The sequence below is a fragment of the Notolabrus celidotus genome, chromosome 7 (genome assembly GCF_009762535.1).
Source record: "Notolabrus celidotus isolate fNotCel1 chromosome 7, fNotCel1.pri, whole genome shotgun sequence".
NCBI classification, from domain to species: domain Eukaryota; kingdom Metazoa; phylum Chordata; class Actinopteri; order Labriformes; family Labridae; genus Notolabrus; species Notolabrus celidotus.
Window position 1 is genome coordinate 23,912,489 of NC_048278.1, and position 27,724 is coordinate 23,940,212.

At 43.8% G+C, this 27,724-nt stretch overlaps 1 protein-coding gene across 1 annotated transcript; it reads right to left on the bottom strand.

Moving 5' to 3' along the window:
* Positions 1-166: 166 nt before the first annotated feature.
* On the bottom strand, positions 167-27,724 carry mxd4 (MAX dimerization protein 4). Its single transcript, XM_034688865.1, has 6 exons — positions 27,505-27,724; positions 26,815-26,914; positions 22,884-22,913; positions 8,426-8,540; positions 6,925-7,087; positions 167-4,862 (listed from the first exon to the last, which is right to left on the bottom strand). The coding sequence occupies exons 1-6, from the start codon at positions 27,566-27,568 to the stop codon at positions 4,702-4,704; spliced, it is 633 nt and encodes a 210-aa protein (XP_034544756.1). The 5' UTR covers positions 27,569-27,724; the 3' UTR covers positions 167-4,701.

A 27,724-nucleotide genomic window follows, 5' to 3' on the forward strand; every position in this document is an offset into this window, starting at 1 on the left:
GTTATTAAATAGAAATTTCATATATAACTTTTACGATTCCTAAGTCACAGTATAGGAGCCACTGGCCCTGAGGTATTCTTACAACATCATATGTGGCCCTCTTTGAAAAAAGTTTGGACACCCCTGCCATACAGAGTACAATAAGAGTCAATAATGAGACAGCGGCAACTTTATGTATAAAACATTTTAATTATATTACAATGAGAGAATACACAATACCTTCAAGTGTTTGCTCAAATGTAGCCAGCACCAGGTACTCGTGTACACACGCTCACACGCACAAAACAAAAACAATAAAGGAACTTATATAACATCTTCTGAATGCATATTACACATCCGCTAAAAAGGAACATATTCACAGGTCTCTGGCACAGAACTCTCCCTACACAGTATATCAGCCCAAACAAAAGTGCCCCCACTGTCCTCTCCAATACTAAATCCTGGTCAGCTCACCCTCCTCTGCAGCCTTGAGTTTCAAAGGAAAACAATGTGACACCCATCTTTGACTTTCGAGTATCGATAAATGCACAAAGATGCAAAATAAAGAGAGAAAAAAAAAACAAGGCGGTAAGGGTAGGGTCTGGAAAGCGGGATACCTACAAAAATTAAAGCTATCATCTGGAATTACATAAACGACCTAATCATTCAGCATGGAAAGGTAAAAAGTGACTTTATTTGGCAGGAATAATATTTCATGGAAGTCCTTGTGTTGGTTTTCATAAGCACCGTTACTCAGCAGGCAGAGGAAGGTGTCTTCTACTTTCATCTGTGTGCTCAGCCTTGACCCTGCGTCCACAGTCGCAGCTTCATCCTGTTTTTTCATAGCACACCTTCACCGTCTCTGCCTGCTGACTCCTCCGAACACCACACCGTGCTTTTGTGCTCTTAAAAAAAACCTGACACACTGAAGTAAATCTCTGTGCAATGGCAACATGAAAGCAAATTATCAAACTTTGTCTGTACTTGCTCTGAAGTGAAACTGTTTTTAATCTGAGCCCCCGTCTCTCTGATGACTCTTAAATTACGCTTTGATCTCAGCTCAATGAAGAGCCCTTTCAGCTTCTTGACATAAATGTTTACCCTTCTTTGCAAAGAAGGAGGAGGCGGTAACATCTTAAGCTCCCTCTCCAAGGGATCTTACAAATAAAAGCAACTGAGACTGATGGAACAGTCCGGATTAATTGGTACAATCTCTGCTTCTTTTTGAAGAAAATAACTTTTTCAAGGCACATCATTAAAAGAATTTCCATAAACACCGTCCATCCTGCGCCCAAACTAAATGTCTCCACGTCCAAGTCCTCCTAAGCCACTCATTCTGAGTGTGTGTGTGTGCTATGTATATTTTTCAATGACGCCACTGAAAAATTATAATCTCATATCTGGCCGTCAGCTAATCCCACTCACTCTGTCACTTCTTTTCCGGGAGGTTCTGTGCAAGAGAATAACTTTATGTCATCACTGTGGTTTACCGAAGTTGTTCGTTTGACCAACAAACTGAGAAAGGACATTTTTGCTACAAACAGTCATGTACAAATCTTTTTTGACATGAATGTAAACTCTCAATGACAAAATGAATAAAAACAGCTTTTCAAAAATAAAAAAAAAAGAAAGAAAGAAAGAAAATCTTGTTAGTTTGTTTTGCCCTCCTGCAGTGTTTGGAGAGAGTGCAGATAGGAGGTAAAATTCATCAAAACAAAATAGAGTTGGTCACCAAAAAAATGCACCACAGAGTCAAAGCAAAATAAAAAAAAAAAAAGAACCACCTGCTTGTCTTAAAAACCCTGCCCGCCCCTCCCCCTCCCTCGGAAAGCACAAGATGGTAATATTGCTGTGTCTCAAGAGGTCCCCTGATTTATGGGTAACACTATTTTTTTTTAAGGGACGGACCACCGGGAGTGCGGAGGATAACACCTTAAGCTGCCATCGATTGGATTATTCTTTTATCTCTCCTCTCCCAGTGACTCCCATTAAACAAACACAAAGTCAACATACAAGAAAATTAAAATGACAAAAAAAGAAAAAAAAAATTAACACGCTTCAAGCCCAGATAATTTTCAGCCCCGTTGATGACCGCTCAGGGCGACTGGAAGCTGCCATGGGAGTTAACCAGTGTGTTTTTTTTTTTCCTTTACAATTTTTCCGTGACAGAGGCGGCAGCACTGGCAGACGGTGGGCGTCAAGACGGCAGGGAGCACCTGGGGCGAGGGTCTACAGCAACAGCGGCTTTTCAGTAGAGACCAAAGGGGGCACTTTTTTTTCTTTTAGTTTCTCAATTCTGATCTCATTTGAGGTCTTGTCTTCAAGTCCCCCTTTGCTCATGGAAGTGTTTTGGCATGGTTTCAGCCCCGCTGGAGGACAAGCTAAAAGGAGGATGAGATTAACAGGAGGAGAGGAGTGTGACCTGAGTAGGGACCAAGGTGAGGAGGTGAGGGGGGGAGGAAGAGGAGGGAGGTTGAAGGCTTGACCAAGGCACAGAATGACAGCAGAAGAGTCACCCATGGGAGAGGGGCCAGTGTATCAGCTCCCCTGCCCCCACTCTCCCTTCAACAAGCCTGGCCTCATATCTGTCTGTCTCTTATATTTATATATTTATATATTTATATGTTTATATATATATATAGATAGATACTTGCTCTTTTTTGTCTTTTCATTACAAGAGAACATTTAGGAAAATATAATACAAAATTTAATACAAGAAATATAGACTACACCAGCTAGTATCACTTTAAAGTGACAAGTAGCTTTTTTTGTTTGCAAGTTTTCATACTTTTTTCATACTCTTAATTTTTTTGGTCAGACCGGCCATGTTGGACTGGCCCTAGTTTTTGTTAAGTATTTGGAAGCCAAGCTCTAAAGACTGCTGCAGACTGAGGCCTAATGAATTTTAAAAGGTCAGAGAGCGACAGAAGCGCCTCCTCCGTCAATAATGACTATTGTGCATAAGTTACAGAACAAAAAAAAGTGAACTACATTGGTCTTAAGCTGTGTCCGGAAGCTCCAAGAAAAAGCAAGACTGCAGAGCCTAAAGGGATCAGCCATGTTGCAGAAATTAAACTGAATGTGATTAGTTGCTAACATGAACACCTCTACAGAGAACAATCAGTAAGAGCTGGCTGTTTTTCTTTTAACATTTTTCCTCACATGGGCAACTTTGACTTGTTCATCTGGGCAAAACCAAACAACAGAAACACAAACACACATCACTCATTGCTACTTTAAAAAAGTCACAGAGCTGTACAGAAGTATGAACTCTGGGTAAATGGCACTGAGAGCAAAGTGGAGGATCTGTTAGTGAAGAAGAAAAAGGAGAACAAATCCCTTTTTCTCTGCAGGTCCACCCTCTGTAAGCACCCAGTTCCCCTCATGGTCCACCAGAATCTTTTTTTGACACTCAGAGGAAGCACCCGCCTCTCGTATTTATTGCTACATCAATTCGCTACTGAGGAGGAGACACAAGGTTCTCATCAATCTTTTAGGAATAGAGTTTTAATTCTGAGGCAACTCCGTAAGTTTGTATTCATCATAGTAGTCCATCCACACCATGAGTCTTTATAGTGTAGTGGTCAGTAGTGTGGAGTAGTGGTTAGGTGACCCAACCAGGGGGAGACATGAGGGTTTGGACAGTAACTGTACATCTATATACATGCTCCATTCTCTGGAACAGCACTGTGACTTTTTCAGATGGTCTTTAACCCAAACTGGAAAGCAGCTTTACATTTAGGAAACTTAGATGAGAGGATTGATATTACCCTCACATATGTTCTAGCTTAGCATAAAGACTGGAAACAGGTTGAAACTGCTGGCCTGGCTCTCTCCAAAATGTTAAAATGAGCCTTTTGGCACCTCAAAAGCTCCCAAAATATCAATTAAAATTTAATTTAGTGATTCAATTTAAACCAAAAATTAAAAATCATCAAAGTTGCCTTTTGATGAGGGTTTACCTGCCCAACTGTGCATTACCAGGAGCAGTGAACCCCAATTTTACACGTAAGTTTATACAGAGGAAAACATGACATAACAAATTCACAATGTTGTTTTAAAAGCTTTGGAGATTGCCAGGCTAGCTATTTTCCTTTGCTTAGCTAAGCTATCTGCTTGATGCTGAAAACATCAACACAGAAGTGGATGAGTGTATTTCCAAATCATTACAGTGTCAGTCTAATTCCTGACCTTTTTATGCATCCTCAATACCAGAGCTCTTTTTTTTTTTTTTGTCTCGTCTTATGCTCCCTAGCGGTCTTTCTCTCTTATACACACACACACACACATACACACTCATAAACACACGTCAAATCCTGATCAACAAGTCAAAGCTGTCCACTACACCACAGAAGTCCCCTTTAAAACCACAAATTCTGCTCTGCTCTCTCTGAGCCTGTGGCAACACTAGGTGTGGGTTGTAAGGAGGGCAGTGGAAGGGCAGGGCATGTGAGGAGAGGCAGGTTCAGGCAGGATACAGTAGGGTGAGGTAGGGTCAGTGGTCAGGGGGTCAGGAAGGCTTGAGTGGCATTTCAGCTCCGTTTGCTTCCTGGAAAAAACCCAGGACAAGGGAAGGAGGAACAGGTTGAGGGTGTACCGCCATCGTGGGCTGGTCTGATGAAGGTAGTAGGCGGCCTTGGCGTTTTGACAATGGTCGGGGGGAAGGTGGATGGGTAAGCGTGGGAAAGGACGCTGGTTGGTAGATGGATGGCCGTGCGGTGTCTAACAGTGGTGCGGCTGCAGTCTGTGGGAATGTGTGGCTGTGTAGCTGGTGTCGCTGGAGCTGCTCTGGAGGCTGTAGTGGTCTTCCTCCTCGCCGTCGCTGATACTATCCACGCTGTCTGCCTCGCCGGGAGTGAACTCCATGCCCTCGATGTCCACCTCTGCACCCAAAAAAGAAAGAACAAAAGGTTATTTTCAGTCCTGTTCAAAAACAAAAGAAGAAGAAGAAGAGAGGGGAAACTGTTTATTTCCATCAGACCGTGAGGAATATTTATTAGGCTGCTGCTGGATTAAACCGGGATTTAGGCTACCATTAACTCTGGGCAAGCAGCTGGATCTTTGTGCTCACACGGCTAATCCCCATCCATTGACAAACAACTGCATGTGTGTTTACCTCATCTGGGATTAGTAACTGTCCTAACCTGGCATTGCAGGGGAATCTGTGACTCTGAGGTGTAACAGATTGCACCTTCAAGCTCAGGTTGTGCTTGGGAAGAATTTGATCATACGACATGTGGGCGACCTCAAAAGAAATCCGAATGGTGGCATGCTAACAGGAAGTAAGACGTCTGTTATTACAAAGCATAGGTGTTACTGTGTGACTAACGGTCTCACCTCAAGGAGACCATAGAGTGATGTATTGTATCATGTAACATGTATAGTGATGTTACATATTCTTTAATAAAGTTATTTAAGTCAGTATAATTTTTGAATCAGTGCAAAGCCAATCTAGAAAACATGTGGCCCCTGATCTTTTAGTAAACCTCTAATTTTATCAGACTGGTACTTTTTCAAACTGCCTGCCTGCTCACTTCCTTACACTCACCTCATATTAAGTATACTTGTTGGGGTTTCTGGACCTATGCATTCAGTTACATATAGAAGTAGTACTACTGTGCACGAGTAATGCCAAAGCGGCAACCTCTGGTCTAAAAATATGAGTCCAATGCGGAAGTTCTAAAAACTGCAGTTCATCGAGGATCCACTTGAGGCTGGCTCCGGAAGTACCGGAAACCACATACACACCAATTTAAAAAGAGGATCTTTACAGCAGAAATAAACATGTTTACAGCCTGGTACAAAAACGAGTGTAGTCTGGATAGCTCATTTTTTCTAATGCGGCAATTTCAAAGGTATTGAGATTACGATTCTTCCAATGAAAAGCAGAGCTGACTTGATTGACAGGCGGGAAAACTGTAGCTGTTGGCTAGGAGGCTCAAAGCCCGCCTCTTTACGTCACAATCGCTCGACAGCAGCAATATGGCCGCCACCAACGACAAAACAGCACTTGAAGATGGGTGACGTCAGGGATACTACGTACATATTTTATACAGTCTATAGTAACTCCCCCAACCTAGAGCTGGGCGATATTGAAAAAGATGTTATCATAATAATATTTTTCATATCAGTTAGTATCGATAATAATCATAATAAATTGCCCTTCTGTGACTAATAAAGTATTCTGAATCTGAATAAATATCATTCTTCATTTAAATCTAAAGGCAGATTTTTTATGTCATAATTGTAAGTTGTAGAACCCCCCCAGTGGTTAGGGGGTATAATTACAGGTTTAAATATATCAGATTTTTATTGCACATTACTTCTATTTATATTGAGAAAAATTACATCACCATAATAATCATTATCAAATGATCTCCCAGCCCTACCACGACCAAATCTACTTTTGTATTTAACATAATTGTTGACAATGCCATAACCTGTAGAACATGTGACAACAAGTCCCCCAGAATCAGTAGCTGAGGGGGAAAGCAAGATTTTGTTATCTGCAAATTGAGGTGTTAACCTTCGACCCTGCAAACAGGACCGCCACTAATCATGCAGCAGCTTTTCACCTGTCACACAGTGTGGGAATGCAGCAGCTCCAAAGGGGTTTATAATAGAATAATATCACTAGTATGGTTGTGTTGAGCACTTGTTTGCAAACAGATACAAATTCAGGCTGTTCGTGTCATCCTGTCTGAGCATGCCTTGATGGGTTTTGTTTTGCATTAATGTGGAGGAGATCTACATTTGATTTACATCATTGTCATAGTTACATAAAACCCAAACCACAACAAGGCCCATCACTGTCCACATGATACAGTCCAGCTTTACGTTGCAAACTTAGAGGTTGTAAGAGAAACTGAAAGGGGCGGTAGCTCTTGTAGCAGGTTGATCACCGTCAAAGCAGTGCCCTTTTTTTACTACCTAATGTCAGCATACCTTGCTCAGAGTCGGTGGAGATGGTGGAGCCCATGCTGTCTGTGCGGATGCGTTCAACTGATCCGGACACCGAAAGCTGCTCCAGGCGGCGTTTGAGGTAGCGGTGCTCTCTCTGCAGCTGCTCCTTCACATTTAAAGCCTTCCTGTCTTGCTCCTCCAGCTTCTGCACAGACACAAGAACACAAACAGAAACAGAAATCAATGATAGTGTTTGTAGCAACAAATATATCCATCTCTAGTCTCTCTTTAAACTTTGATTTTTTTTTTATCTTTGTGTTTCTGGTTGCACTTGGTAAATTTTGCTGTCATCCATTTTTGGACTAGCGTGCAAGAGGAATCCAAACCACCCAAAAATCATCAAAGTTCATTAAAAAACTCCTGATGTCAGGCACTGAGGATATTCAATAGGATTTAGATTAATGTTATATGCAGGAGCTTTAGTTGTTGCTAGAGAACTAATGTTAAAACTGACAACAAATAGTTTTAAAGGTTTCTATAAAGGCGTGTAACAAAAACATGCAATAAGGAAGTGGCCTAGTTGCTGTGTGAGGTTTGTCTGTTTACAAGGAGCAAAGTGCACGTTCCCTTTAAACATTTAAATGTGTGATTATATTTTGCACCACTTTGCATGTGAAAGTTTTCAGTGGTGAATCAAAGTAACTGCACATGTGTTTCCTCACGATACAAGAAAAGCACACTGTCGAGAATAGGCTGCATGTGCTCAAGCAGAAAGGACATGCTTGATAAACAGGAAATGAAGGGTTAAAACTCGCATACGTCTGGACTTTTCACAAAACCACAATGCTGCTGCGTGTAAACGGCGAGATCGGAACAGTATGAACTAAACTCAACTTTTACATGACTGTTCATCCTCTGATGTGCAAATCTCTGTCAGTCCCTCTCCTTCAGGCATCCTGCTGCTTCATGCTGTTTTTAACATCTTAATGTTTGTGCAAACTTCCATGGTAAATGATTCACGAAGAAGAAGTTAAACAAACCGATTATCTCATTTCACATATCTAAGGATCAGTCTCCAGTTGCCATGTGTATTCCACTTTGTTGACTCATTTGTTGGCCTTTTTCTTTTTTTTCTTTGAGACGTTGGAGCATTTTTACAGGCAGGCCCTGAAACGCTCCGATTGAGAGATTAGAAAACAATGTAACACTTACAGACGGCAATGAAGAAAAGCAAACAGCTAAGAGAAACGCTGGAGGCGGAGAATAAGTTTGTTGTTTGACTGATGAAGTTGAAGAAGAGGAAATATTGAACTTTGGGGTTGTTAATGTTTTCTACTTCAAATATTTGAGCTGGGATTAAAAATGTCTGGAAAAAATGTAAATGTCCAGAGACTGCAGTGACGTCTTAATATTGTCTTTTCCACAATTCCAAAAATGTGTTAAATTAACAAAATATAAATACGATAACAGCAGACTAATCATCATATTAGTCAAAGGGAAGCAATAAATATTCTGATGTATTTCTATGTTGTTCCCTTAATACCTTGATGTGCATCTTGGCCCTTTTCAGCAGGCTCAGTGTGGTGTGTCTCGTGCTGTCCGGACCTAAAGGTACCAGCTTCTTCAGCTGCTCCAGGTACAGCCGTAGTTTCGCACGTCTGCAAACACACAGAGAGAGAGAGCGAGTGAGCAGACATCCAGAGGCAGGAAAAGCGAGACGCTGCTGCACAAACAGACTGACGGGAGCTTATGTGCACACGTCCCTGAAGGGCAGAAACTCAACACTGGGACTGTCATGTTCTTTTCCTGTACCGGGGTAACATGCTAGAGCGGTGAGAACAACAGCTGAGGAGAACCTGATCAGGGTTGATGTTTTGCAGGTTTCAGTTGTGACTTTAAGCATGAGAGTGTGTGTGATCAGGGAGATGAGTGGGTGCAGAGTCTCACTGATATCACATGTTCAAATTCTGATAATGCAGACTGATGGACAGTTTTATCCACCAGGCAGTCAGGATGCTGAACTCTCCCTGTTTTGCCCCCTCTTCCCACAGTGCCCCCTTCACATACTTAACAATAAAGAAGATTTTGAACTTTTTTTTTTTTAATAACTATAAGGAATGCATTCTCATCATTCTGCAGTTCAAAACTAAAGGAAGAAAAATTCCCAACAAAACCTATACCTACCTTCAAATGTATTGTTCTATATGTTCTTATAATATAGTGAGACGATCCTTTACATTTATAGATATGTAGAGAAAGTAATGTGTGTATTTGTCCTCAGATTCTGTATCATGAAGCAAGAGTTCGTCTAAGTACCTCAACTCAACTGCAACATGCAAAAGCATGCAGAAACAGGACTCCCCACTACATATAATGAATGTGGTTTGACCTATATCTGTGCACTCTCTATTGGGGCTTTATCACTGTCCATCACTGCCGTCTGAGAAACCATTTGGTGGAGCGAGTCTTTCGATGCGCAGTCATCGGGTGCACAAATCATTATTGACTAAAGTGACAGCCTGGAGAAGTTTGAACTTAAGGTTGAACTCAAGATGCACACTGTGTCCCTGGAAAACCCTTCATCCCTGCCAAAGCCCCACAGGCCAACAACCCTGGATCCGCAAGTAAACAGCGCTTCACTGGGTGCACAATTCTGACGTTTAATTCAAAGATACTGAAGCCAAAGTAAATCTCTGACTTTGAAAGGATATTGTACATTCTGTCAAAGGGCTGCTTTTATTCACAACATTTTTCATCTGCAGATTACCACCCCTGTCTGTCCTTGGTCCATTCAGATTTGTTCATAAAGGCCTCTCAATCGTCCATTAGTCAAGCTTGTCCATGAACCGTTTCTTTGTTCCCAGCTCGCCTTCCCCCCTTTTTCTCCCATTCCTTTGGCTAACTCTGTCTGAACGGTAAACAAACTCCAACAATGCGAGGTCTCCGTTGGCCATCGCTGCGACCACAATAAACCTAATCAGAGAAATTAAGCTTTCCAGGGTCGACTCACAGGAGGACACAGTGAGTACACACTCTACACTCTACACACACAGTCTTTCCCTGTTTCTCTTTCAGGAAGGGCGTCGCCTGTGTTTTTCAAATGGAGTTGGACCCCTCAGCAGCCTGGTCTGTTTCATTGAGAGGTCTGCCAGAGACGGCCCTCAGGGCATCAAGACAGTCTCACAGACCAAACTTAATAATCCAAACTCCTACAGCTGTCTTGGGATTCGATAGTGCCTGCCAAGAAATAAAAATGCCCCCGATTTTTAAAAAACATTTGGAAAAGACTCGCAAAAGTGCCCTGGAACCACCTCTACCTCTCTACAGGTGCATACAGGCGCTCCCAGAAAGAAGGGCGTGTGAAAGTGCTCTCGCTCTTTTATTTCCTCCTCTCCCAGGGGGCAATTCCACCCCTACTCCCCCCTCCATCCACTGACACCCCTCCACCCTACTGCTCCACCCTGCCAACACCAACACACCCTCGTCCCGCTGGAAAACAAGTGTCTTCTGAGGACAGGGGTGGGGGCCCACCTCCAACCTGCTCCAGTCGAGCCACATGAAGCACTTGGAGAGCAGCCAGGGGAAGCAGGCAGGAAGGAGCTGGGGGTCTGCAGCGGAGGGGGGAGAGGAGTGTTTTTCCCTCCCTCCTCTCTTTTTTTGGAAAGAGATCGGGGTCCGAGCTAGTGGATGACTGTCTCTTGGGTTGAAAAAAGGGCTTCTTTGAGTGCAGTGTGCTCAGCTGCACTAGGCAGAGCTCCACACACACCATCCAAAGGGTAACTTGAGCCAATGGGCAACAATCTTGCACCCCCCCTTCCCTCCTTGTAATGAAAAACAAAAACAAGGCGTTCCCCAAATACTCTCCCTGACAACCCCCCCCCCCCCCCCCCCCCCCCCCCCCCCCCCCCCCACACACACACACACACACACACACACACACACACACACACACACACACACACACACTTTTTACTGACTTGCTCATGTCAGGCCCCACCTGTGTGCTCACCACATATTTTACCTGGCAGGCAGAGAACAGAAAAGTGCACTATCCCCATTACTCTTTACCACATGAAAATAAAATGAATGTCTGCTCTGTGTGCCACTCAAGGCTTCAGAACTACCACCTCTTTCATTTCACCCCATCACAACCTGCCACTCAACGTGCATGGTGACCCAGAGGCTAACCATGCCAGTGCTCTTCAGAAGTTCTGCTGGTGGAGAAGGTTTTTGTATTATATCAGTATATTATTCAATATATCCCCACATAGAAAAAGATTAGCTTAACTTAGCACAGAGACTGGGACCTGGCGAATATTCTTTATACGCCTTTCTGTTGTGTTTGGGTCACATGTTGGGTGACGACCATAGACTGTATAAATAATGGACGTAGTATCCATGACGTCACCCATCTGTTTCTGAAGCGCTGTTTTGAAGTCAATCGTCGGCGGGAGCCATATTGGAAATGTGGAACTCAACCTAACTTCTGTTGAGCTACTGTGAGGTAAAGAGGCGGGCTTTGAGCTTCCTAGCCAACAGCTACAGTGTTCCAGGCTGTAAACATGTTTATAACTTCTGTAAAGATCGGCTTTTTTGAATCTGTGTGTATGTGGTTTCTAGTACTTCCGGAGCCAGCCTCAAGCGGACACTCGCAGAACTGCAATTTTTAACACTTCCGCATTGGCTTCAATTTGCAGCACTACCAGCCAATAAAAGGACAGAAAATCACCCACACAACTAACATTGTTTTTTGTACAAATAAAAACTAAAGATTTCACAATGAATTTGTAATTGAGCATTAAGGGTACTACAAGGTGGATTGTCTTACCTCAAATCTAACAACGTTTGTTGCTCAAACTCAAAACAAAAAAACAAGAGACGGCAAAACAACTACCAATAATGAAGCCAAAACTTTCAGAGCTCCCCCAAGTGGCTGGCTGCAGTACAAGCCTTGAAGCAAGCTGGAACATGGGTCAAACTATAAAATAAAGTCAACGTCAAATTTTCCTCAAATATGCTTTCTGTCATGGCCTCTAAATCTTATAATGCTACATGCATTTGCACAGGTGTTTATTTTAGGTTTAATTAGCTGTTTTATGCTAAAAGGACAAGCTATGACATCATGCTTGACAGCTCTGTTGACAAATGTGGGCTCATGCAGCATCCTGTACCAGTTTAGCAGAGTAGAGGAGAAAACACATAGACATATAAAGAGTAGACGCCGCATCGACCGCTACAACCTATAGGCGCTGACGAGCCGTGGGGCCGCCATCTTGGTCCGATCACCCACTCCACTCAGAGCAATCTGTTTGGCAGACGCAATTAAGTGTCAGCGCATTTAATCAATCATAACTCACTGAATACTGAACCAATTTTCATGCAGGTTTTTTTTAGGTATGATACAGGACACATGATTCGGCGTATTTTAAAATTCATAGTGGGCTTAATAGTGATAGAATATTCTGATATGTGATATATGTGATGTATGATAGGTATTTTACCGCACAGTAATCTGGCATCTTGAAGTCTCTGCTGCTTCAGTTTACGTTTACAGGTAGGATCATGGGTAGGATGACCGGACCAAGATGGCGGCCGTATTTCTTGCCCCCCAGCAGCCAATGCAGCATCTACTCTCATATGTCTATGAGAAAACATACCAAACTCTCCATAGTCATGAGTGCCTGTTTCAAATCAACACAGGAATCTGTTCTGCTGTGGACTGTACCCACCTGAGGGATCTTCAACATTTTATTGGTGAGTTTAATATGGGTTTTGGTTAGCAGGAGGGGTGTGACATCACTCTCTTGGCTCCACCAGCACAATATGTCAGCACCCATCAGAATATTTCCTTCACATCTCAGAATGGGAGGGGAGTTTCTATCTGAAGTTTCAAAAAGCCTGGGCTCAGTCTCTCCTCCTCTTCAGCCGTGCATTTTCCCCTTCTTTGTTGCAATGCTCAAAAGGAAGTGTTTCCGATGCGTAAATGAAACAGGACCTGGATAAACCTGGCAGCCTTGCACCTCCCTGCAGCACATGTTCCCCTGCCACAAGACACACTCACTCTTTTTACTTTTAGAGCTTACAGCGATCTGTAGTGGGGTTAAGACCCTCCCTCACTCACGTTTGTTATTTCTAAGCCAAGCCCTTGTCACGCGATGTTTATCAGATTGCCTGCAACAGCCCTGCAAAGTGTGGCACCACATGAGTGTTGTGTCCATGAAGTTGAGCAGACCATTTGCACCGCTGGCTCCACGTGTTCTTGAATCACATTAAGTTTTTTCTCATTTGTCTGGAGGTTCAAAATGGTCTTTGATATCCTCGTCATGAACAGTGCCGCAGTGTGAGACCTTTGGTGTAGTGTCACAAAAGGGTTCTGTTTTGCGACTTGTTTTTGTCTACAAGTTCAAAGGGGTGCGACAATCAGGGTTTTGGAGGAATAGGAGGGACACAACACTCATGGGATATGTGTAAATGATCTTTACCCAAAAAAAGCAAACAGCACTGAGGGGTTTCTGTGACATTTCTAGAAATGAAACTTGCTATAGAAACACAAACAAATCAGACTAAAATTTCCCTGCAGCTCAGATTCAAATAGTAAATCTGCAATTAGATTTGCTCTGAAGACATGTCTGCAGGGACATGACCACCTGATGGTTCTCACGTGCAGAGTACCACGGGATGATTTGTGTCTGATCTGCGGCCTTCCTTCCCCCTCCTCCTCCTCCCTCTACACCGGTGCCAAAACAAAGCCAAGGCAGAAAGGCAGAGGAGGGGGGAAAAGGAACTTTCAGTCAGAAAGTTTCACGCTGCTGAAACTGGAACAAGCTATTAAACTGCTGACTTATGCTCCAAGGTTACTGAGTACACACCAGGCCTTTCTCACAGATGTGCTCACACTTTGAAGGAGAACAGCCTCTTCCGTGTCTTTAGTCTGTGTATCTGCAGCAGCCTGGTGGAAGCAAACATAAGACATTTATGCATGCTGCACCAAAGACAAGTTTTCACAGTGTCCACATAATGGTTTGCACACACTGTCCTGATGACAGCCGGGTCCCACGGGCTCTGTGATTGGAGATCTATCGGTACACAAAGAGCTGCAGGGCCTGAGAAGGCGAGCCAGTGCAAACAACGGGCCCTCACCCCTCACTCACTGCGCTGTTTAATGATCTCGCTGCAGCCCAGCGCATTCCTCAACCCGTACGCGCAGGACCGAGTGGCTTGTCTGGCGAGGAGCCAAAGCCGCTAAACTGAGGTCAGAGGTCGTCCGAAACACCACAGCAGTGTTTCCTCTGGATGCAAGAGCTGACTCGGTTTGTTCCCCCGTTGGGTTCGAAGAAAAGAAAACGCAATAGCCGGCCTCGGGTGTTTTGACTCGGGCCCACAAGACACATCAGCGTGAAGGATTCACGGTGTGGGCTGCTGGCTTTAAGAGGGCACGATAATTAAATAATTACACCTCAGAATGAGCAGTGAATCAATGAGGAGGGTTTGTCACATGACAGCTTCAAAAGAAGAGTGGTTTCATCGGATTGAGGGATACTCCCAGCTCATTACAACTTGGATCGTGTTAGAAAAGGGTTTGGCCATCATTTTTTATCAGTAATTATAACACAAAACTCTTCAGGCGCACTTGCTCTGATCTAGCAGCGTGACTACATTGCAAAAATGAAATCTGACCTGCTGAGTTTAGACATTTTTCTCAACAGGCATGTGCACACAATGCAGTTAAATGACTTAAGCTGGACCAGGTACCTGCTACCTGACTTGTAATTTGTCCAAAGACAGTATGAATATCCTTGTTTTTGAGGATGTCTTCAAAATATCAGAGGTTGTTCCAAAACCCTTGAAGCTAAAACTCTCAGCGTCTGGCTCCCTTGTTTACAGCCCGCTCCGTCATGTGAAGTGAAAGTGTGTCTGCGTTGCGTGAGCGTGGGTCAGTATGTTGAGGTGCTGGTATGTGGGGGTTGCCAGGGAAGTGGCTCCACATCTGGCTGGCAGGTTCCTGGGGAGTACGGGGCAGATGGAGGAATTGCTGGAGTGGTGAAGGACCCTTTCCCAGGGGCCAGCTGGTGAACACACACACACACACACACACACACACACACACACACAGGCACAGACGCAGACGTACACACAGGCACAGACGCATTGGGCCTTTCAGCAGCCCCTCATTTGTCTCCCTGTCACCCGGCTGCCCTGCCCTCAACATGTTTACATTTAACAGAGATCTGATGCCTCTGACTGTGAAAAACAAGAGGGTAGAAAAACAAGACAGCACTGAGGCAGCTCGTGTGAAATCAGCTGCCCACGTCAGCAACACACACACACACACACACACACACACACACACACACACACGTGTCTTCTGATCACGCTGATTTGAAAATTCTTCATCAGGGTTTATCTGGATTTGTTTTCTGTTATTGGAATGCCACGCCCGTCCTCTCTGTGTGTGTGCTGACAACTGCAAGGCGAGACAGACAAATACAAGTCCCCCCCATAAACAGGCTCTCCTGACGGCAGGAATACGAAGCTCTCTCACATGACTCTGCTCTCACACGCGAGAAGCAAACAACCACAACAGCAGCGCAGCAAGAGGGGAGGTGCCCGGTTTCCTCACTACTCGTGGAGTTACGCTCAATAACGAGCTGTGCATGCTTTACTGCTGATTGAAACACAGGAAACAGGAGTGTTGCGTTGTTCTCTCCTTGTCGTAGTATTTCACTGCAATTTCCACTGGGCGTGCTCAGGAATGCCTCGCAATTAGATTCGTTTTATTTTTTTCATGTTCTGAAACAATCCCCTGTGCAGGCACGGATCATTACAAAATCCCTTTTTCTGCACAGCCAGCTCACACAACAAAAACAGATGTCAGAAGTTAAAGAGCAGAGCGTGTGAGCAAACACAGAAGAAGGAGGGAGGGGGGGTCGGATTGAAGTAACGTTTCCGTGTGTCTCTGAATCATTTCAGGACGATGTTAAATGACAGAGCTGGACATTAATTGCCTTCCGCTGCGTGCATTGAAAAGTACATCTGCAAATGTTGGACGGACTAGCAGAGACATGTTCAGCCAGCTCAATAAACACATTCCCCTGATGTGAGGAGGTTTTTATAATGAATCCCTGTCAATGATTAACAGGCAGGAATCTGGTGGTATGAGAGGCGATTCCAGCTTCCAGGTTTATGGCAATAAAATTTGGTTGACTTCTGGGGGAAGGTTTTGGCAAATTTTGCAGATCCAACATCTGCACATTTTTAAGACTCCTTGTCCATTTTTTAAGAGACACACATTATAAACCTTAAAAAAGAGTAACTAACCGCTCCTGTATCATGTCAAACAACAAAACTATCAATACATAATGGAATAAAATCCCTGTGACTTCACGTTTGGCAAAGAAACAAGCAGCACAGAGTGTGCATGCTGCAGACCTTCTCCTTGGTCTGCTCGTTTTTTTGACACACGCTCTCCCCCTTAACCGCCTCTCTTACTTAACTCTACATTCCAGCGTATGTGTGCATACTCTGCTGACCTGAATTTCAAGCTGCCTGCTCCACATACACACACACACACACACACACACACACACACACACACACACACACACACACACACACACACACACACACACACACACAGACATACACACACACAGCAGCCACATCCTACACTGCCTTCCCTTTCGGCAATGTTTGAGAATGTCTCAGCGTCCTTCTCTTCCTCAGGGCCTCTTGGACCAAACTGAAATACACTTTGCTCACCTTCCTTTTCTCCCTGTGTTCAGGATTTCTTTTCCTAAATTGGTTAATTGTTTTTCCTCAACCCCCTAAACCATACACCTTGTTAAAGTGCATCCCACACTGCTGTTGTTTTATGAGCATCAGCTGCTCTGCTCTGCTCTGCTCTGCTCTGCTGCGAGTTTACTGACACAGAAATGTGGTGCACCCTGCAGCAGCAGCAGAGACACCTGAGAGGGAGCAGGAACACAGAAATGTGGGTCCACAGTTGTCGTCATCCAGTAAAGTATCTCTTGTGTCAGAGGACAAAAAGTCAGCATAGATCTACAAACAATCATCCCAAGATAGTACACACGCAAGCTTTTCTGTAACAGCAGCCAGACGTGACCTGAGTGAGTTTCTCAAGGCTCGGTGACCTCAGGGTGCCAAAATTCCACATGTGACCTCTGCTCCTGACTTCCAGCTGTGGCCGCTTTCTTATTCTTTGTCCGTATACTGACTCTGAGAAGTTACAACCCAGTCTGCCCCGAGGCTATGTCCACTGACTGCAATGAATAACTTGGACAAAACCAGTCAGTCCTCAGGTTAACAGAGAACGTCTGAGGCGGACAGAAATGTGTCAACTGTCTGTTAATACCACAGCAAATCCCCGTTTCTGAAATGAGTCATTTACGCACCAACAGGCCGACCATCCAGGCTGCACTATTTTAACTCACTCTGCTCGGGTATTCCTCGAGCAGCTCATTTCCTATTCCAACTAGCCGACTAGTCTAGAGGTAAGATAACACACTGAAAGCTAAATCTAAACACGACTTTTTTAAACACGGGATCACAGACTGCAGGTAAAGGTTGTTAAATTGGTTTGCTGAATGTGACTAACAATAGCAGAGCTAGCACCATCAGCCCTTGGTCCTTCTTGCAGGTTAACAGGTTAGTGAAGGGGTTTGATCATTTAGAATAATCCCTCCTAATTTAAAGAAATAAAAGGACCCAAAGACGTTTTTCGACCGCAGGAATTTTACCCCGGAACTAGGGACTTTACCCCTGAACTACATGTGTTTCAACTGGAGGAAGCAGGGTCTAAATTTAGTTCAAGGGTAGATAATCTCCCCCCCTGAAATGCCCCTGCTTGGGAGGTAGTACTTTTCAAATGTCCTGGGACTTTTGGCTGAACGTAACGGTGTTAGTGGAGTTTACACAGTTGAGAGAGAGAGAGAGAGAGAGAGAGAGAGAGAGTAGATGACTGCATAAAAAAATGTTAATGCCTATAAAATATTTTAAGTGTTTACTGTATGTTTTTGTTGATTATTACTGCTATGGTTTTTGTTTTGCGTGTGCATGTTACACATTGCTCTAGTCGTGTTTACATCCAACTTTATCTCCATTTTTTAGATCAAAATACCACCAAAGATGCCGCACTACAAGATCTAATCTGTCATCTCTGCTTGTTTACATTTGGGTAGTAGATATTTACCATTAACTAGAGATACAGGTTAGACACAACCTCCTGTCTAAAAAAATATGGGTCCAATGCGGAAGTGCTAAAAACTGCCCGTCATCGAGGATCCGCTTGAGGCTGGCTCCGGAAGTACCGTAAACCACATACACACCAATTCAAAAAAGCCGATCTTTACAGCAGAAATAAACATGTTTACAGCCTGGTACAAAAACAAGTGTAGTCTGGATAGCTCATGTCTCCATCGGCACACACACTTTACGGGGGGTGAATTTTTTTCTAACGCTGCAATTTCAAAGATATTGAGATTATGAGTCTTCCAATGAGAGGCACAGCTGACTTGACTGACAGGAGGGAACACTGTAGCTGTTGGCTAGGAGGCTCAAAGCCCGTGTCTTTACATCTACGTCTTACGATTGGCCCCAAAACAGCGCTTCAGAAACAGATGGGTGACGTCACAGATACACGTCCATATTTTATACAGTCTATGGTTTTAAGCTTGCATGTGTAAACATATGTTCTTGTGAAGCACCTTGATGAAGACTGGTTTTGTTTTGAGGTGCTTTAGAAAGGAATTAACCGTAACCTTCAGCAAAACATGATAAGTGCATATCGTTCCTGCTTCTAGGTTGTTGCTCTTTTCTTCGTATTTGCAGTCCCTCATAAATGAATACTAGTCATAAAATGACCGTGATGAGGTTTTTTCATACTGCACAGCTAAAGCACTCTTAGGTCAACTCTCGCTGGTTTCATGTTGAAAACACGTCGCCACAAATTTGTTCACGGTGTGCACGTGTCTTTATGATCAGCCTATGCACAGGAGATCACTCATTACTGCGGGTTATTAGCTGCCCGTGCAAGCCTAATGACCTCAGGTCTGCACACACACGAGGAATGTAACAGGCAGTGTGACATTTAAGGAAGTTAAGCCACGTGCGATCATGTGAGCATGTGAATGCCACACTTGCACCGAAACCAGTAAATGAAGATGTTTTCTGATCGGTTTGCCCAAACTGTGACGTTTACCTCTTCAAAGTGAAACGCATCTGAAAGCAGGATGTGGACTTGATATGACCTTTGCTTAACATGTTTACAATAGCTGTGCAGTTTATAATCCTCATTAAAATGCAGATCAACAGGATTAACAGGCCCATCAAACCCTGGCTTTCATCCACATAAACTAGAGAAGAGTTATACCTCAAAAGCAGACGGACAGGCACGGATGAGTCCTAGCAGGAGGACCAGTAAAGAGTGATAAAGGCCCTCTGTGTGCAGGGAGCTCTGCCTTTCTGCCTCGGGTTTCTGCTGACTCAGGCATTTTCAGAGGGCAAAAAAGGAGGCCAGGAAAGGAGAATGGAGGGAAAAATAAGAGAAAAAACAGATGTGGTCTCTGGAGAAAGTAAGAGATGAGAAGTAAAAGGTAAGAAGGTGAAGTAACAGGGGCTGTGGACTCAGGGCTCTCCCTCCCGCTGACACGCACAGCCATAACTCAAACACCTAAGCCGGGCTTACACATACACACACACACACACACACACACACAGGGGCTTCACTCGAGGGGAAAGAGGTCCTCAAAGCCAAATAAGTCATTCATCACAGCTGGGAGTAGAAGACACCGGGAGAGTAAATTTAATTAGAGAGAAGATTAGAGCGTGACAGAGCGAGCGCCTGCTCCTGTGTCCCTCACATGCATGTCAATTCAGAGCCAGGTTCAGTAGGTTTCACACACTCCCTGCACATTGTAAACCTTGTGTGATATATATTGTAAGTCAATACTGTTTGTAGAAACCAGTCTGCAAACTTTGCGAGTGAGAAACGAAAGCGAGAGCTCCTGACAGACATGGGCGGTGTTTGTGTCTGCAGAGGTTAAAAATAGAGCTGCAAATCCTTTTTTCAATTGAGGGAAGCGGCACAAACATACCAGATAGCAGCCCTTTAAAGCACAGGACTCAGATTTCCTGTAAACAGGTGATACAGGGGAAGAAAAGAAAAACTTCTGTAATTTCTCAAGAAAGAAACAAAGCTGTCACAGGCGTGATTGAAAGTGGTGTCAGAGTCAGAAATGGGAAGGAAGCGATGCCAGTGGCGGCCGACCACACGGGTGCATTTTGTTTTTTCACATGTCAGGCTGATGATGCTGTGCCAAAGTAATGACGAGGATAAAGATGTTTTCAACAAAAAATCAGCAGAGTCACGGCGGAGCTGGGCTAAACAGAGCCGTGGCGGCTGTGCTCAGGCGGTAGCAGATAAGCAGGTCGAGTCAGGACAGACGAGCAAGTGGGACGCTGCTGGCAAACACCCAGACGTCTCACTCTGATAACAGGACGCAAATATATGCAGGGTGCCATGTGAGCGGCTGCCAGGGCAGCAGGCAGCTTCATGGGAGACACCTAGCATGCGTAAGATCCACAGGAAGGGACAGATGAAGCAAAAAATTTAGCAAATTGCTAAATTTAGATGTTCTGTGGCAAACTTTTTTAATCTGGTTTTAAAAAAAAAGAATGTTGGTTTCACTACAGGCGATCAGTTATTGACAAAAATAAAGATGTGTCCTCTGCCCCACTAACTTTCACAAACCACTATTTGATTATTCCCGATAAAATCCTTGCCTTCTGCTGAAACCAGACATTAATCAGTCACCTAGTCTACCACGTGAACGTACAGTACAAGGATGGCTCTGTGCTGCACCAGTGTGAACCAAACACACCGGCATATGACCAAACAAAGACAGTGAGTCAGGCCTCAGACAGCAGCACCACCTCCCTGCAGCGGCGTTCCAGGGCCTGAGGGAGGTGGGAGCCTTTTTAGAAGCAATACTGGGTCTGCTGGAGATTAGACTCTGTGGTCACACACACACTCGTGAAAACAGGTCGAACAGGACAGCTGCTGCAGACTTTAGGTTTTCTTAGGAATCAGCAGCAGAGAGACAAAGATCATGTGAGGACACTGACAATGACGGATTCATTGTGTTAAGAGGCGAACTTGCGTGGTTGGAGCTAATCTCTTGTGGATGTTCAGTCAATGTCTTACTGAGTCTTTATTTAGATCTGATAACAGTCAGAGTTTTGTCATAAAAAATGTTAGAACACTATTTAAAAATGCCTGTTAAATGAAAAGAGAGAGGTCTTTGATGTGCTTTTTTTTTCCTAACATGAAATTAAAACCACAAAATATTCAAAATGTAACATACGGAGATCAAATCTTCAAAAAGTCCTCACATTTGTGAAGCTAAACGCAGCGTACATCTTGCATTTTTGCATCAAAATGGGTCAATATTGCTGTCTGTTCATTTCCTCTTGACCAATCAAAAACTGCAGCACATAATACAAGTGGTTACACATCTCTAGCAGACATCACACCACATCCATGGCTACTATAGATAACCATGCAAAAGCCTGAAGTCACAGTTTAGACCCTTAACACCTGTACGTGCGAGTAATGAGCGTGTAATTTTCGGCCGCAGGTCCAAACGGGTTGAATCAGGATGTTGCAATGGATTACAATAATACCTCGTCACTGCCGGGGCTGTCATTACTAAGAAGAAGGTAGAAATTTAGCCGTGCAAACAGTCATGGATAAACATGAAGTATTGTCAGAGCATCTGAACATAATTCTACGTCTATAAGCTCTTACATCACGGTCTAAAAGTGAATGCACAAGTAAAATAAGTCACATGTTTCATCAGCACAGACGTGTCACAGCTCTGAGTTGAAAAGAAACATCTTTCTTGGAAATGTGTGGTCACAGTGATGACATGGGAAGTGTGTTAACTGATTATGACAAACTTTCCTGGTACATCTGTCAGTTTGACTGGACGTCACTCCAGCCACACCCGTCATCGGACATGAGGTAACTTTAACCCTCTGAACACCTGCAGTGGAGTCAGCCCGGCTCTTCTGTGTGTCTCAGGTCAGAGGAGGAATATGTCTCCACTTGTCTCTCTCTCTCTCTCTCTTCGCTCTACACACACGGGGTATTACTCACTCCCTCACAGACATGTGACTGGCAAACCCCGGCCCCTTCAACGTGGGTGACAGTGTGTGTGTCATGCACATGCAGCCTTATACAAAAAAAATGAAAACAGGCCCATCCCAGCCTCTGCTCACATGCTGATAGCCACATCAGCTGTTTTTAAAATCCTCTCTGGTAAGCAGTTTTTAAGAAACAGACCTTGAAGCAAAAAAGACAAAAAAGTAGTGACTGAGGGAAAAAAGAAGCCCCCTTTGGATCCCTTTGGAGCGTCACAACACTGGAAGTTGTAACCCAAAAAGGAGGAAAAAACAAACATTTGTGAGCTTAAGTGAGATGCATGTGAGTTTGTTTGTGTGTTTGTGCCATCTGTGGGCTTCTCAGTTTGGACGAATGACTAGCCAGGGCCAGAATTTACCCCGCCTGCGCTCACAGCGTCAGTCTGGGCAGGATTATCACATTACTGACAGGAATCCCCTCTACATACAAGGCAGCGAGTTTCAAAGCGTAAAATGGAGACAGATCTAATCAACATGAGGGTGCGCTTTGAAATCAGCTCATTATCCGTTTTATGACACGAGGAATTAATTGAATACACCTCTTTGAAGATGACCTCCGATCTGGAGGGAATTGTCACGTGCATACCTTCTACGAGTTTGTTATGACATGCATGTAAACAAGACAAACGTGAGCAGTGTGTGTATGTGTGTGTGTGTGTGTGTTTGTGTGTGTGTGTGTGTGTGTGTCTGTGTGTGTGTGTGTGTGTGTGTGTGTGTGTGTGTGTGTGTGTGTGTGTGTGTGTTTATGTGTGTGTGTCGGAGAGCATCAGTTTTCAGCTCACCTGTGTTTCTCCAGCTCGTTGTGCGATGATCTGGAAGGACAAACAGACAGACAGAAAAGAAGGATGAGTGTCAAGGGTGCGAGACTCTAAAGTCATGTCAAAGTACTACACAAAGGCATCTCATCATGTGACACCAGAGGTAGGATTTTGATGGGGTGAACAATCCCAAGGTGAGAGGCTTCATTAGAAAATGCTCAGATCTGAAGATGACAGCAAGAAGTTCAGAAAGGAAAAGGGAGTAAACACATCAAAGAGAGGCTTTGATTCTTCCTCGCTTCTCTCTTTCTTTCTTCCCTCTGTGGCTTTAAAGGTTTGTAATGCTAGAATAAAGTTGTATCCATTCATAACAGGCTGTGTTTTCTACATTTAGCACATCAAAACAGCCACACAATGCTCTTCCACACATATCAGAGACAGACATCTATGACAAGTGTGCAAAAACAGAGTCTAGTTTTCAAATCTTTCTGCATGTACGTGGGACATTTGCCAGCAAGCGTGCAGCACAGGGCAAAAGTTACCCTGAGAGAGAGCAGAGAGAGCTGTGACACTGCACAACACCACCCCTCCCTCCTTTCCTCCTTCCCCCTACCCGCTCTCACACATACAAACAGCATGCGCACACACTGCTGCTGTTGTTGTTGTTGCACGCTGGCTTAAAAGCAGCGTGCACGCGGGCTAAAAACACACTCAGACGTCTGGCGGCCTAGTAGCTGCTGAAGAAATTCCTCAGCGTGTGGGCTATTACGAGGAGAGTCCCTATCAGGGGTGTGCATCGAGGGCACTGCAGTCCGTCTGAAACAGGCCCTCTGTTCATGAGACCGTCATGGATACGACGGCAATAAAAACAAAAACAGTGGCGACAAAGGCCCAGACTGACAACAAGCCTTTTCAGTTTTTTTTTTTTCGTTTTTTTTCCACAGTTTGAGAGCCCTTGTGCTGGCGAAGCAGTGGTTCCCACAGCTGGGCCGAGGACGAGGAGGAGGAGGAGGAGGAGGAGGAGGAGGAGGAGGAGGAGGTAGCAGCACCAAAAAAGGGTTACAGTGCGACTTGGGTAATGTCGTGTCTGCACAAAATGAACCCAGAATGTCACACTGCTGCTGTTAACCTGTTAACCTGGTGTGTTAACCTGAATGAGAGGCAGACATAGGAGGAAGTGCTGCTATTCAGACCTGATCATATTAGGGGAAAACCTGCCAGACAAAGCACAGGGCACGACCAGGAAATCATACAGGAGAGTGCAGAGGAAGGGAATGCTCACAGACCTGTAATAAGAGCAGGTTAACGCACACACACCTTTACCTATTATGTAAAGGAATGGTGTGGCATGCAAAGGAATCTGGTGAGCTGTCATAAACTTGACTCTGATGATCGCAGGCCTTTACATTTGCCTGGTATCACCCTTTTAATTGACTGTGGGAGTTTACCCTCAGAGAACATTGTGTGTGTATGTGTGTAGGTGTGTTTCTGTGTGTGTGTGTGTGTGTGTGTGTGTGTGTGTGTGTGTGTGTGTGTGTGTGTCACTGCTTTTCCAGGGAATTCAAGGATACAAAAGAAGGGTTTTCTTCTCATTTGCGCTATATTTAAGTTTAATTTCATCCCTTCAGTAACAGGGAGGTGAAGCAGGAAAACTCTCACCAGTTAAATTCCAGGTTTCCCTTTTTTTTTTTTTTTATAGAAACATTCAGATTTAACAACAGCCCACGACTTTCAAAGTAAACCTTTCCTGGGTTTTTTCTCTCTGTGTTCAGAAATAGACTCCCGTGTGTGTATCTTTTTTCACACGCCCTTAACATTGCACCATGGCAAAACATGTTATCCACTTTAATTTGTGGACGTGATCATGATTTCAGAAATCATAGCTTCAGTTTATTGCTCCAACAAAGAAAATCATTGTGAGTTGTTTTAGCTAACAGCCAGCCTCTGTTGAAGTGAAAATAGGGTTTAAGTTCAAACATGAAACATGTTTTTATTTCCCTCCCCCCGGCATCCTGTTGATGCTTCTTACAAAAAAAAAAAAAGGGGGAGAATGTATGAGAGCTGTGGGTGAGCGTAAAGGGAATTGGGGATTTTGCCATCAGCGCTGTGACGAGAAAAAAGAGGGAAAAGCAGGTGTGGTGTGTGGAGCCTGATGGTGGGCTGGTGTTTGTCACAGTGCTGAAGTGTCTGTTTGAACCACCACACCCACCTGCCACATCCTCACACACACCCTTACACACACACACACACACACACACACACACACACACACACACACACACACACACACAGTGAGAGAGAGAGAAGCTTGTGAATAAGTGAGTGTTTCTGAGTGTGTATGTAAAGAATGTGGACAAGGCTGTGTTCTCAGTTGTTTCTTTAAAACTCTACACTTTATAAAGAAGTGTTGTTATGGCAGTAGAGTACACAACCAGTGGTACATGCCCTGACGTAACTCTCAGACTTACTACTGAGGAAATGGTGCTCGCCGAGCTTCCCCAAACTAATATTAGCCAACAGGAAATTTTACTTTTTCCATTAGATCTTGGTGTGCAAGTGCTGTTGGGAATAGAACTGAGCTGAGGAAGACAAGGTTTCTCTAAACACACATGTAGTTAAGGCAGCTCATTGTTACACACCTGCAGATTAATCCTGCAGACAAGATATTTGCATGCATTCAGCCTAGCATGTAAAAGGCCCCAAATTGGGGTCATGCTGTGTCAGAAGAGAGGGATTCCTGATGAGGGTGTGTCACACACTGATGCAATCAATGCAAACCCTCTTTCAGGGCAACACAGTGGAGGTCCACATGGTGTGAAATACTTAGAAACAAACTGAAAGGATCAGTCAGGTTAAAGATTAGTCAAAGAAGCTAACAAATTTGGATGCTTTTGGATTAATAGTTGGATAAATCGTGGGGTTTGAGAGGCCACTGGAACATTATAGCCTATTAGGAATTTCACTTTTCTCAGAAATTCAACCTGGGATCAAGTTGTAAGATAGGTGAAGGTTTGGTAGCTTGCTTACAGAGAGAGGGATGTGCTTTAAAATAAAGAGCCTGTTTGTGGCCTTTTAGCTGATTAAGTTTTTATAATCTTACAGATGTGAGTTAAGTATCCTGCATTTAAATGTTTTTTTTTTTTTTTTTTTAAGTCTCCACTAAACCGAAACTGAAACTTAAATCAAATAACTTATGTAATACACTCCTGTGTCAGTTTATAGTCTTAATTGCAGCAATGTCTGTATAAGTTGCAGACTTTGACATCATAAAAGTGGGGTCAAACTCATGAGTAACGCCTTAATTCAAGTTCAATGAGCAGAGTATGTAAAGGAATAACATGCTCAGAAACTATGACCTACGGTGGCCCGGTCGGACCACAAAAAGCGAAACCGGCATGTAGGCTAGTTAGCCGGGAGGAGATGGTTGATTGTCGACGAGAGGGGACCCCCTGAGTTAGAGACGATTACTTTCATGCAACATCACTTCATACACACATACACACACACCACATGAGAACGAGACTTTTAAAAAGGTTTCCACATGTGACAACAACAGTGTGAGACAGGGGTGCAGAAACGTATGGCAGTGTGCATGTGTGGTGTGTGTGTTTTTTTTCTCAGCATGATGAGGGTTGTAGGTGTGTGAAACAGATAGAGAAAGAGAGAGAGAGAGAAAGAGAGAGAGGGGGCAGCAGCAGAGTTGACAGTGTACGCGTGGCAGTGTTTATTGGAGAGACCAAAACAGAGAGAGAGAGAGAGAGAGAGAGAGAGAGAGAGAGAGAGAGAGAGAGGAGAGAGAGAGAGAGAGAGAGAGCCCAACCCAGGCAGCAGAAAGATGGCAGTGTGCATGAAAACAGCTCTCCTCTTGCATATATGTGTGTGTGTCAGTGTATGTGTGTGTATATATATGTGTGTTTCGTGGTAAATACAAAAGAAAGCAAGGGTTATATATTACCTATTGTTCTGAGCTTTTCTGGAGATAGGCGATGCTTTCGTTTTCTTTCTGGAAAAGTCGCTACTATATGGTAAAACAGACGCATAGCCATGTTCTGCCTCTATAGAAAGAAAGACAAAATCAATGAAAGGATATTTAAAAGAAGAAACATTTGGCAAAAAAAAAATACCCAAAGCTGTAGAGACTATAACGTGTCATCAAGAGGGGGAAACAACGTGATCGATCATGAATGCAATTGCTCCCAATACATCTATAATGTGCACTGCACAGCCGTCAGCACCGTCCAATGTAGTCGAATCATGCTATATGACAATGCACGATTATCTGTCATCACGATACTGCCTCATATTTTCAATGTCACTCTTGTTTACTCATTTCCGAAGAGCTTATATTCAAAACCACAGCATACATAACACATGCCCTACATGGAACTACATGCAAACACACTTCATAAATAAATGATCTACTTTAAATAGTATCAATATTACATTTATGTCGAGTTGTGCACCCATCATCGTCTGCTCTATGTCCTATTGTCTGTAAAGTGACATCATACCTGCACTATGACAGGACACGTTCACACACACACACAACTTCACATTATGATAGATTAAAATAAAAACTAGCTGCCATCCATTCACAAAGTTAGCCTAGAAATCGTGTCAACTTGTCAATGTAGCTGGAAAATACCTCTGTCTCTTCTTTCCAAGTACTCTGCAGCCTCCAGCAGAATTAAAAGAGAATTAAGTTCCATCTTGTCGTTGTCTTGTTATAAAAATAGAAGGACTCTATTTACATGAATGTACACGTCATGAGACTTTGGGATGAAGGTTTAAAAAGTGTTCAGATCGATGTATGTGAGCCGCTATATTCAGTTCTAAGTCTGGGTGACTCCAAACTACAGTATCAA

Coding starts and splice junctions, on each gene's coding strand:
- mxd4 (XM_034688865.1), bottom strand. CDS start 27,568: ATGGAACTTAATTCTCTTTTAATTCTGCTGGAGGCTGCAGAGTACTTG. Junction 26,915..27,504: donor CTTGGAAAGAAGAGACAGAG/GTATTTTCCAGC, acceptor TTCTTTCTATAG/AGGCAGAACATGGCTATGCG. Junction 8,541..22,883: donor AACGAGCTGGAGAAACACAG/GTGAGCTGAAAA, acceptor GTGTGTTTGCAG/ACGTGCGAAACTACGGCTGT.